This window comes from Siniperca chuatsi, linkage group LG21 (assembly GCF_020085105.1).
Source record: "Siniperca chuatsi isolate FFG_IHB_CAS linkage group LG21, ASM2008510v1, whole genome shotgun sequence".
Lineage (NCBI taxonomy): Eukaryota > Metazoa > Chordata > Actinopteri > Centrarchiformes > Sinipercidae > Siniperca > Siniperca chuatsi.
In genome coordinates this window covers 13,910,089-13,922,050 of record NC_058062.1, presented here as the reverse complement: position 1 = coordinate 13,922,050, position 11,962 = coordinate 13,910,089, and the positions used below count along the sequence as shown (strand labels likewise).

At 42.1% G+C, this 11,962-nt stretch overlaps 3 protein-coding genes across 4 annotated transcripts; 2 read left to right on the top strand and 1 right to left on the bottom strand.

Moving 5' to 3' along the window:
- The first annotated feature begins 368 nt into the window (after positions 1-368).
- On the top strand, positions 369-3,073 carry rps2 (ribosomal protein S2). The gene is made up of 7 exons (XM_044180980.1): positions 369-501; positions 820-957; positions 1,043-1,132; positions 1,934-2,041; positions 2,146-2,479; positions 2,765-2,856; positions 2,949-3,073. Exons 2-7 carry the CDS (start codon positions 823-825, stop codon positions 3,027-3,029), a joined length of 840 nt encoding a protein of 279 aa, XP_044036915.1. The 5' UTR covers positions 369-501; positions 820-822; the 3' UTR covers positions 3,030-3,073.
- Positions 3,074-3,735: 662 nt separating this feature from the next.
- On the bottom strand, positions 3,736-6,203 carry ndufb10 (NADH:ubiquinone oxidoreductase subunit B10). The gene is made up of 4 exons (XM_044180984.1): positions 5,971-6,203; positions 5,523-5,661; positions 4,304-4,443; positions 3,736-3,886 (listed from the first exon to the last, which is right to left on the bottom strand). Exons 1-4 carry the CDS (start codon positions 6,116-6,118, stop codon positions 3,798-3,800), a joined length of 516 nt encoding a protein of 171 aa, XP_044036919.1. The 5' UTR covers positions 6,119-6,203; the 3' UTR covers positions 3,736-3,797.
- Positions 6,204-7,157: 954 nt separating this feature from the next.
- LOC122868729 (60S ribosomal protein L3-like) lies at positions 7,158-11,933 on the top strand. Of its 2 annotated transcripts, none has more exons than XR_006376164.1 (10): positions 7,158-7,256; positions 8,518-8,710; positions 9,175-9,343; positions 9,454-9,589; positions 10,228-10,414; positions 10,517-10,677; positions 10,887-10,988; positions 11,299-11,394; positions 11,546-11,705; positions 11,822-11,933. XR_006376164.1 is itself a non-coding variant. In XM_044180979.1 (10 exons), exons 1-10 carry the CDS (start codon positions 7,254-7,256, stop codon positions 11,879-11,881), a joined length of 1,227 nt encoding a protein of 408 aa, XP_044036914.1. In that variant the 5' UTR covers positions 7,158-7,253; the 3' UTR covers positions 11,882-11,933. The 2 variants fall into 2 exon arrangements, 1 of the variants encoding a protein (XP_044036914.1); XM_044180979.1 differs by having other exon boundaries at positions 11,586-11,705.
- Positions 11,934-11,962: the final 29 nt, after the last annotated feature.

Here is an 11,962-nt window from a genome sequence, read left to right as displayed (position 1 = left end):
AGCGACAAATGAGGGACGAACACACTAATGCATCAGTCCAACAAAAAAGAAATCATGGTTATAGGTTAGGTTTTATTTTTCAACACCTTCACTGGATAATGCAAAACGGGACTATAAGTGAGCATAAAGTAGGCACGTGACTGCATACAGAATAAATACATAAAAGCTGTATCATTATAAAATGTTTCAGGGACGAAGTCTCCCAGCAGAATAGCAGTTTTTTCTGTTGCAGAGCTTTTTACTGTAAGGGAGTGTCTATGGTAAAGATTAGTTATTTTTTTGTTTTAAAAAAATAATAAAATATTACCATGTTCATCGGGAAAATATAAAATAAAATCGATGCCAACTTCTTACTCCAATCATTCAAGTTCAGGTCAGTTCTGATAAAGCCACCGGTAGGGGCAGTAAGCACGTTTTCTCTTGGAGGAAATATCGCGATAACATCCCTAAATAAAACCTGGCGGGACTTCACCCGGGTCTTCTTCCTGTTATACTGATCACGTAAGTTGAATGCTGAGTCCTTCTTTCCGATCAAAATCCTGCTTTATCTCACACATCGTTTTGCTAAACACATTGTTTATACCTACAAAATAACGCCTGAATATGTTATTTCAAAATCCTGCTCATATTTACGGCGACAATGAGGCAGTGTTTTGAGATATTTGTAAATACTCAAGGAAAGTCCTCCGTGTGTAATATGGCGGCTATGCTTGTTTCCTGTGCTATAGATGAAACCTGGACAGATGCTTGCTAACTTAAGCGCCCTCTTGCTTTAGCGATTAAATAAATATTAATTGTGGCCTTTTATTCCCCCTGCAGCAAATGGCGGACGACGCCGGTGGTAGAGGAGGTTTTCGCGGAGGTTTCGGCGCAGGTGGCCGCGGTCGGGGCCGTGGACGCGGCAGAGGCCGTGGCAGGGGCCGCGGTGCCCGGGGCGGCAAGTCCGAGGACAAGGAAGTAAGTGTCAAACTCAGAAGTCTTTCAAAACATGATTTCTTTGAACCAGGAGGAGTCTTTAACGGGTCTTTCTGTCTTCTGGTAGTGGGTGCCAGTCACCAAGCTGGGCCGCCTGGTTAAGGACATGAAGATCAAGTCCCTGGAGGAGATCTACCTGTACTCTCTGCCCATCAAGGTAAGCAGCACGTGAGGATGACCATAGTAACAGACGTAAAGATGATTTAATACAAACGTCGGAGCGAATGTCTGTTGCATGCGGAGAAGTGCATTAGTGGTCTCCATACAGTGGGCCTATAAATTTACAGCTCAATACCGTTTTGTGCATTGTTAGTTATTTGTGCCTTCTGTCATCATCACATTGAAGTCAGCGCTAACCATCAATTTCTCTGAGCCTGACCATTTTTAGAAACCCTGGTCTTTTTACACATTACTTATTTCCATAACACTGTTGAAATTATTTTATTTATTTATTTATTTATTAGATTTTCTAACCACTTTTCCAATTTCACCTCCCAAGATGGTGACATGTACGTGTCTTCACTCATTTTTGTACAACATGATCAAAATAGGAATGCTTTCAGTATGAAGATACTGACTCACTGCTAAGCGAACAATTGAATGGACAAATGAACCAGTTTTTCAAAGATCGTCAGGGATTTCTTTCATAAGAAGCAAAGCTTAGGTCGGTATAAATTCATAAATACATGCAAGGCACAAACTGGGTTAAGTAATGTGTAATAGAACTGCATTAATATGGATGCAGCACCCTATGTTGGATGAGGTATTATGGTATAATGCCACTTTCTGTGTTGCTGCACCAACCCCTACAGACTCCTAGACTTGGTCTTGCACAGTCTCTATCTAAAAATGAGTCAAAACTGCAAGCATGTAAAACTATACTCGGGTAGATATTTTCACTTCACAGCTGCAGTGGACCATCATCTAATGCTCACATCCCTTTAATTTTGTCCTGCAGGAGTCTGAGATCATCGACTTCTTCCTGGGTTCTGGTCTTAAGGATGAGGTGCTCAAGATCATGCCTGTCCAGAAGCAGACCAGGGCTGGTCAGCGCACCAGGTTCAAGGTGAGTTGTCACTAACTCTGTAATAAAGGCCCTATTTTATCAGTGCTATCATCCCATAGTGCTGCTGGTGGTCCAGATGTGACTTTGTTGGGTTTTGTTTACAGGCCTTTGTTGCCATTGGCGACTACAATGGCCATGTGGGTCTGGGGGTGAAGTGCTCCAAAGAGGTGGCCACAGCCATCCGTGGGGCCATCATCCTGGCCAAGCTGTCCATTGTCCCAGTCAGGAGAGGTTATTGGGGTAACAAGATCGGCAAGCCCCACACCGTGCCCTGTAAGGTGACCGGTCGCTGCGGCTCTGTCCTGGTGCGTCTCATCCCTGCCCCCCGTGGTACTGGTATCGTGTCCGCCCCTGTGCCCAAGAAGCTGCTCATGATGGCTGGTATCGACGACTGCTACACTTCTGCAAGGGGCTGCACCGCCACCCTCGGCAACTTTGGTAAGATTCTTCAGATATTTACGAGTCTTGATCGGTTTGATGTGTCTGGTTTTCTCCTTGCTCTGCTCAGCTTCACCTCTGCAGTGGTGTAGTTGTCGTTATCAGGAGAGAAAGAAACGAGTATTGTAATGCACGGCAGAAAGACCATTTCAGTTGTCTCCTCTGTTCCCCTTTTCAGTGCTCAACATTTTTCCACAAAACAAAGACAGCAGCACTATTATGTCCTTGGAACTCCATCTTAAGCATCTACTCATTGTTGTTGTTTTTTTTTTATTTCCTCATCAGCCAAGGCCACCTTTGATGCCATCTCCAAGACTTACAGCTACCTGACCCCTGATCTGTGGAAGGAGACTGTCTTCACCAAGTCTCCCTACCAGGTACAGTGGACAACACAGACTGACTTGTCATGATTTTTAACATGTGAGGTTCATGTAATAACAGACTTTTTTTTACTTTGGTCTTATTCCAGGAGTTCACTGACCATCTGGCCAAGACTCACACCAGGGTGTCTGTGCAGAGGGGACAGTCTGTCCAGCCAGCTGCCTCCTAAACTTTTTATACAGAGAATCGTTGAATAAACGTTCTGAAACACCACATAATGTCTGTCTTTTGTGTTACTTGTGCTGAAGTCATGAGTTTTTATTTTTTTCCTTCTCATTAAGAAGCACCTCCTAAGGTGTATAGTATCCTAAATGTGAACAAGAGACTCAGATATGCAGTGTAGTTTTTGCATTAAGTTATTTTTTTCACTATGAGCACTACCATTGTAGGGGTAGGTAATGTGTATAAGAACTTCTTGCAGTATGTAAATATCAATAGTGAAAATGTAATGGAAAATCAATTGAAATTAATAACCAGAGGTTTCTGACTTAAGTCAAACCATCATATGCATAGAAAAATAAATACCCTTAAGTCAGTCCTGCTCATTGATTTGTCCACAATACATCGAGATATGAAAACATTCAAGTGGCAAAATGTCTGACAGTAGACCAATTTATATTCTCACAGTACATCTGTCAACCCTCCTGAGGATGAACTGATTTATATCAGCTGCTGTATCAAAAGGGAACTGTTGACCTGTCTGTTTGAGAGACTCAATAAGAACTAGGAAAGTCATTAGAAACTAAAGTTGCTGCACTGACTTGCAGAGTTGCATGTAAGTTGGATAGATCATTTTCTAGCAATGACATCCATGCGTGCACTGTCCCAGATGGGTGGGTGTAAGTCACTTTGAGGACAGAGTGAAAAGACAGACCTGATTTATCACATACATTTTATTTTACAATTATTACACAGGACAGATAATAGTTAACTGTTCTTAAGCACTTGGGGCCTCAGCAGCCATCATCCGTTCTCTTTGCTTCATCAGACATTTCCTCCCACTGGCGTACGCTCCCAGGTCTCCATCTGGAAAGTAGCAGGTCATGAATTAAAATGTCAGAAAAATGCCCATCACAAATTCCCAAAAGCATCAAATTGTCACATTTCAGAAGCTGGAACCAATAAATGTTTTTTCATTTTCCTTTCATAAATGACAAATGATTAATCATCAAAATTGTTGCCAAATAAATTTCTGACAATTGATTAATTGTTTCAGCACTACAACAAACTATATTTGTTGCATGATTTGCACTACATTTGTACAATAATGCACATTTAGTGACACCGTAGAGTAAATCATCCCTTAGCTTATCAAAGCATTTGCCACACTTTAGTCAGCAGTGTGACAAATGTGACAGGACACATGTACGATTCCTGAATGCTTCCACAGTTTTCTTGATATTACACTGCACATGCCCAAGCTCCAAACAGCACATGACTTACAGCGTGACTGGAAGTTCTTGGTCACCTCACTGAACTGCTGTATTTCCTTGGCACAGTTCTGGTGGTAGCTGGCTCCTTCTCTCTGCTGGCAGGCCCTCAGACGCTCCTGGACCACCTTCACAATCTCCTGGTCCACTTTGCTGAGGGGTGAAGACAACAACACAGGGTGACACTCTTACTCACTTCTGAAGGAAAAACTTGTTCTGCAGGGAGGCTACAAGAACAACAGTAACTCCAGAGCTGATAGTGGCATCCTGACCACTACAGCCACCTTACAGGGGTATGAATTCATTATGGAGTCCTTGTAATAAGCCAAACATGTTTTATGCCCACCTTTATGTCAAAATGAAAGTCTTACTAGTAAAAAAGGCCCGACTAATACACAACATGGCCGAAAGTATGTGGACACCCAAACATTACACCCATGTGTGATAGTTGAACATCTCATTCCAAAACCATGCACATTAATAAGCTGCTGTAACAGCCTCCACTCTTCTGGAGAGGCTGTCCACGAGGTTGTGTGACCTGGTTGCAGAGATTTGCAACCTTTAAGCCACAAGCGCATCAGCAACACTGATGTTGGGTGATGAGGCCTGGCTCGCAATTAGCATTGCAGTTCATCCCAAAGGTGTTGGATGGGGTTAAGGCACAGTCACGTTTTACCTTACCATACCATACTGGGAAAATAATTTCTTTGTGGCTATCACTTTGTGCATGGGGGTTCTGTCATGATGCCACAGAGTTGGAAGCACGTCTAAAATATGGATACAAATGAGCTAAGGGGCCCCACCTGACCCCCCAGTTCCACCTACTCTCTTTGCATTGTGTATGTATCCTGTGTCCATCAGATAGACTGCCCACCGTAGACAACACATGTCAGCTACTACTCCTTTTCTCGAATACTATCCTTTCCAAGGTTTGCTGTGTGTAGAGACTAGATTTTGAAACAGGGATAATCCAAAAGACAGGGCCCTTAGCTCAATTTGTATCGTGCTGTGGGGGCGGATGTTGCCCTCCAAAACTGTGATTAATCAAATGGCCACAAAGTGAAACTGGAGCTTTGTACAGTTGGTAACCCCGGCTACATGTATGTTTTATTGGCATATACATATTGTATATAAGCTATGTGCATTTATTTTACTAATTATCACCTTTTGAGCACCTTGGACACACAAACGTCCACCGGGATGAATACATCTTATCTTGACCCGTTACTTACTAGTCTCTCCTCCACTGCATCTCAGCCTCATAGTAGCAGACATAATCTCCCTGCTGGCACTCAGTCAGGTCGGGAACACGGCGGAACTTCTGGTGGTAGTAGACGGACTTGTTTTTACTCCGAATGCTGTCAACCACATCTGGACGAGAAGAGGAAATCAGTTCAGGCAAGGCCGTGTGGGATGTACTGTGATTTGATATGTCTATGAATGACGCTAGCTAGAATAACAGCTCGCTAAAAGTACATACATAGCTAACTCTGTCCATTACTGCCACAAACCAGAGCCTTGTAGTTGATTTGGTGTAATATTTAGCAAGGGAACAACAGTGATAGCATAGTTATAAAGTCTAAATATACAAACTATATATCTATACAGCACCCTCGGCTCCTCATAGCTGTGTTGTTGTGCTATCCTGTTAGCCCAGTTAGCTCCGTTAGCTTCAGTTACCTCTAAATGTGGTGACAGGCAGGTCCACGGAGTAATAGAAGAGTTTAGACAGAATCAGGGCTGGGTTTGGCAGTGCTGTCTGTTTGTCCACAACCGGAGTCTGCCGAGGAGGCTCCGGGTATGCTTCTTTATCAAAATCTGAAGGCATTTTGCCTTATTTTTGACCAAGACTGAATTCGACCTCGACAGCTCTCCTTTCTGCTGGCGCATGCGTAGAAGACACAGCGCAATGGCGAAATAGAGGTCATTAATATAAAAACTTAATTAGTTATTTAGATACGTTTCATTCTGGTTATTCTAAAATTATTATTCTGTACAAATTTTACCCCTAACGAGGAACTCACACGTGCAATTACAGTGTTTTTAAAACATGAAGGTTGAAGGGTAAAGGTCACAGGTGGAGCTGTTGCACCATGGAAATGCAGCAGGTGGTGGTGCAGAGCTGACATCCTTTAACCACTAGTGCACAGTCTAAGCCAGTGAGAATTTCTGGCACTTAAAATGTTATGATGTTAGTCATCAAGGAGAATTTAAAATGGCAAAAATGTATTTATTGTTACTGAAAATGCTAAGTTGTTTATAACAAAACAAGATCTGTACGCTAGGAACCTAAACATTAGATTAAAGACTAAAATTTGACAATGCAGTTCTGATAAGCGGCACTGACAAACCTGTGTGTCTCAGCTGTGAGACAGCAAGTGAAACAGTAGGCATATCCGTCTTGCTTGCCCCCTGAAGTACTCTGGAGAAAGATACAGATACAGATCACTCCAATGCAAGAAAACCTGCCGTCCGATGTAATGTGGCCTGATGTACATATTATAAATGGGAACATCTCGAATTGCTTATGAAATGATGTGTAGTCCTGGTTGTCTTTAAGAAGGTTTCTTTGCTTCCATCTCCATAAAACACAACATGTAACATGGGACAGCCAAGCCAGGGGTCTCAACCATTGGTTGCAGTATTATTGCTCCTTAAAGACAGAGCAGAGACTGTATCCGTCCTAAAGCAGACCAGGTGTATGTTGGCCTCACGACAATGAAAACTTTCTTCTTCCTTTCTCTCTCCTTTCTTGGTTATGTGGTTCACTTTACCCTCTTCCCTCCTCCTATCTTCTCCTGTCAGAACTTGGCAGAGATTTCCTTGTTTGAAAGCGAACACGGCTCCTAAACTGGGCCAAACACCAAATTAGAGCCCTTACACTGTGTATCATCTTATGTATGACCATTACATCAGCACTGGTCCCTCTCTCTTTCTATCCCTCGACTGGACAGTGAGCAGACATGGTCAGTGCTCCTAATATTTTTGGTTCTTTTCTACTATAAAGGATGCATTGATTTGCAGTTTTGTTGGTCTTTGACTTCTACATGTGTGCACGTGTGTGGTTTATCACTTTGTTTGGCCATCTGGGTTTATACGTGAAGATGATGCAGATTGAAAAGTTATCTTGTATTGGCTGCCTTTGACGAGACCAACGTGGAATACTGAAATGGTAGCTTTTTTTTATGTGGCATCCCATCGGGAGTTCTGTTTATTATTTGGCCTGTGTTGGATTTTTATATGATATTAAATGTGACATAGAAATCATGCAGAAAGTACAAACACATGGTCTAGACAGGAAGGCAAAGCACCTGACGATTGAGGGACCTCTTGTGTTGCATCTTGTTTCATTTTATTAAAATGTTTGTAAACCCTTAATATCAGGGGATTTGAATATCGGAAGCATTTTTGGAAATTAGGCCAACAACAGTTCAAAACCAGGACAGAGGACAACATTTTATTGCACTGAGTCCACTCAAGGATTAATGTGTCTCTTCTTGAGCTACTACTGTAGTTAATCCGTCGGTACATCTACAGTGTGATAGGTAGTAAAAGCTTGAAGACCAAGGATCAGTGGTGGAAGAAGTATTCAGATCCTTTACTTAAGTAAAAGTACTAATACCACACTATGAAAATACTCCACTACAAATAAAAGTTCTGCATTCAAAACCTTACTTATTTACTAAAGTATGTAAGTATTATCAGCTAAATGCACTTCAAGTGTCAGAAGTAAAAGTACTCTGCAGTAAACTGGTCACTGTCACTGTCAGTGTTTTACTATTTTATATATGATGTTTTTTGGATCAATATTAATGCTGCATTAATGTGTATGTTGCATTTTACTGCTGTAGATTAATACGGATATACTCAAGTACACAAGTACTTCGAATTTTTAAGTACAGTACTTGATTTAATGTACTTTCTTACTTAGTTACTTTCCACCACTGCCAAGCATACTGTGTCTGCCAGTATTGGTGCTATTAAAATATACACATCTCCACACCATGTTACTGTTATTTATTTCTCCATCAGTTCATCCTGTATACCTGCAGTGTGTTCATGACACGTGTTGCCCTGTACCATCTGTCAGACAAATAATCAGGGAAAGTTCTTGTGGCATTAATTATAAAAAAAAACATTGTAATACATCTGGGTTACATTTCCATTGGGGTTGTCTGAGTTTCCTGTTAATAAGTAGTGACTCTGTGTGGCTTATGTCCTTTCCAGTCTCATCGCAAATTCCACGCACCCCGCCATGGACACATGGGGTTCCTGCCTCACAAGCGTAGCAAGAAGCATAGGGGCAGGGTGCGTACGTGGCCCAAAGATGACCCCAGTCAACCCGTCCACCTCACTGCCTTTCTGGGATACAAAGCTGGCATGACCCACACACTGAGGGAGATGCACCGCACTGGCCTCAGTATGTACGACTGGACTTACTGCAACATGATGGGAGGATTGAGGAAAAAAAAACATTTACTTTGAGTGATTGTCGCTATTTGTTAATGCGAATGTTAAATGTTACATGGTACTCAACTGTGTTCTGTACAGATTTAATGCAGTTTAGCTTCTGGGAGCACCAGGATGAAACATTATGACATTGTTACAGGATGTTAAGAACTGAATGTTTGTAGTAGCTCAATCAAATAAGGTTCATATACTGTAATTTTCGGTATGTGGTCAAACTCAGCCTAAAGTCTATGCTTCAATTGTCTTTTATTTCTCTTTTGCATATTTTTGCCTTTCTGTGCTGTATATTGTTTCATAGCCATGAAATGCCACACATATCTATTGTTAAAATGCCACGCTTCATTGAGCTCTACTGAATACTGAATACAGTTAAAATATCTCAGGAGGTGAATATTTTCCTTGTTTCTCCCACAGAGCAATCAAAGAGAGAGGAAGTAGAGGCGGTTACCATCATTGACACTCCTCCAGTCATTGTGGTCGGGGTCGTGGGATACATTCACACTATCCGTGGCTTGCGTTCCCTCAAAACTATCTTTGCCGAGCATCTCAGTGACGAGTGCAAGCGCAGATTTTATAAAAACTGGTGTGTGATTATATATAGTTCCCTTGCATGTGCAGAAAACTGACCGCAAAGTTGTTGCCTTACCGACACTGTTGTTTCTCATATCTAAATTGAGCTTTTCTTTGTTACAGGTTCAAGAGCAAAAAGAAGGCCTTCACTAAGTACAGTAAGAAGTGGCAGGATGAGACAGGAAAAAAACAGCTGGACAAGGATTTTGCTCAGATGAAGAAATACTGTTCAGTGATCAGGGTCATTGTTCACTCTCAGGTAGGCCAGCCAATTTACAACTGAATTCAAAGCACAATCCAGTTTTTAGAAACACAACAATTGTTGTTTCATCCCAAGTCAATGGGATATTCACCACATATCTGCCCATCTCTTGAGCCCACCCCTGCAAAAGGGCAGAGGTTTCAGAGTTATCCACCTGACCAATGGAAAGAAAAGCTGCCACATCCCTGCTGCCAAGAGCCAAACAACTCTGGCCGCGCCACTCAGTCCATGGGGAGCACTGTGTCGTTTCAAATTGCAGTTTAAAAATAATTTTCCAGGGTAGAACCTGGCTGCTCACCCAGGCTTTGCCAAGAGAAAACCTTTATCTTGGCAGTAAACAATATGAAGATCAGCCAAGATCTCAACTCTTAACAGTGTTGCTAGGATCAGTCTTTTTCTGGGCAGGTTTCAGCTTTAGAAATTTGAATAAGATCAAAATGTGCTTTTAAATATCAGGGTGGTACCTGCCTGGTGTTATTACTAAGAGTTCAAACACGATCTTGTGCTGGGTAATACATCTAATTATAAAAAGACAGAGCTGGGGATACCTTAGAAGCATAAAAATTCAAAGCAACATGCTTTTCAGTAATCCAGACAAGCTTTCAGCTGCAGTTTACTGGCTTCTCCATTTCCAGATGCGACTGCTGCCCATAAACCAGAAAAAGGCCCACATCATGGAGGTGCAGCTGAATGGTGGAAGCATCTCAGACAAGGTGGACTGGGCAAAGGAGCGTCTGGAGCAGGCCGTGCCCGTCTCTGCCGTCTTCTACCAGGATGAGATGATTGACATCATTGGAGTCACCAAGGGTCATGGCTTTAAAGGTTGGAAACACGCTCTGACTAGTTGTTCCAGGCCAAGGTCTTATAAATTAAACGAACTATATACTCGGCTATATAGTTATTTCTGGCTTTGTGTGCTGATAGGTGTGACAAGCCGCTGGCGCACAAAGAAGCTTCCCAGGAAGACTCACAAGGGTCTGAGGAAGGTGGCCTGTATTGGGGCCTGGCATCCAGCCCGTGTGGCATACACAATAGCTCGTGCTGGTCAGAAGGGCTATAACCACCGTACCGAGATCAACAAGAAGGTTAGCCGATAGTCAAGAATCCAATTTCACCCACAAGAGTCAACTTCATCTTCAGCTGTTCTTAGGGAAATAAGCTTTTATAGAATAATTATAAGCAATATTAATATAAGCAGGTAAACCTTACCTACTAAGGTAATATACCTTAGTAGGTTTACCATAATACTATGTGTCCATGCTTGAGGTCCTCATGTCCTCACGTGTGTCCTCAGATCTATCGTATTGGTAGGGGTGTGCACATCCAGGATGGAAAGGTGATCCGGAACAATGCCTCCACTAACTACGACACCAGCCAGAAGACCATTACGCCCATGGTAAGATTATAAAATGGACTAGGAAAGGAACAAATGTAATCTCAAATCTAGAAGCTTTTGTAAATCCTGGTAACACTTTCTATAAAGCCCATATCTATAATGTAATAACCACACCTTATAATGCATTACGATGTATTACTGCGGGCATTGTCAGTATGAGAATATTTTATAAGTTATAAAAGGTGTTATGGACAACATGGTGCTCTCTTATATTATGATGCACTATATATAATGGCTTCATAGAAAGTAATAGCAAATGTCTCTTCATTCTCTTTTTTATCCCTACTTCCCTGTTGTCTTGTCCCTGTAGGGAGGCTTCCCCCACTATGGTGAAGTGAACAATGACTTTGTTATGGTGAAGGGCTGTGTGGTCGGGGCTAAGAAACGTGTCCTCACCCTCAGAAAGGTACAGTGTGATTTTGAAAGTCTAATTTTAGATCTTACAGGCAGCTTGCAGTATAAGTACACAGCGGTACTTTTCTGACTTTAAGTTGAACAGATAAAGCATCTTATTTACTCTCAAGGTAAAAAGTAAGGCACCTAGTACATCATTGCAGGACATGTACATGTATGTGTACATCTTTGTGTACACCCCAGTCTTTGCTCGTGCACACATCTCGCAAGTCCAAGGAGACCATCGAGCTCAAGTTCATTGACACCACTTCCAAATTTGGTCATGGCCGCTTCCAGACTGCCCAGGAGAAGAGGGCATTTATGGTGAGTGTGTGTTTGGTGCACACACAAATCTGATTACCAGGAAATTCTCCAGTTTAACTCACTCACTCCTGAATCCTGCTGCACTATTTTAACACCAACCTCTGGTTTACCTGCAGGGGCCACTGAAGAAGGATGCCCTGAAGACACTGCCGGAACCTCTGACCGAGGAGGCCTGAAAAAAATTCTCATATCTCAATTCTCATACAATAATAAAGAGTTTCAAATACACTGTGATGTTGTTCCATGTAAATTAACTT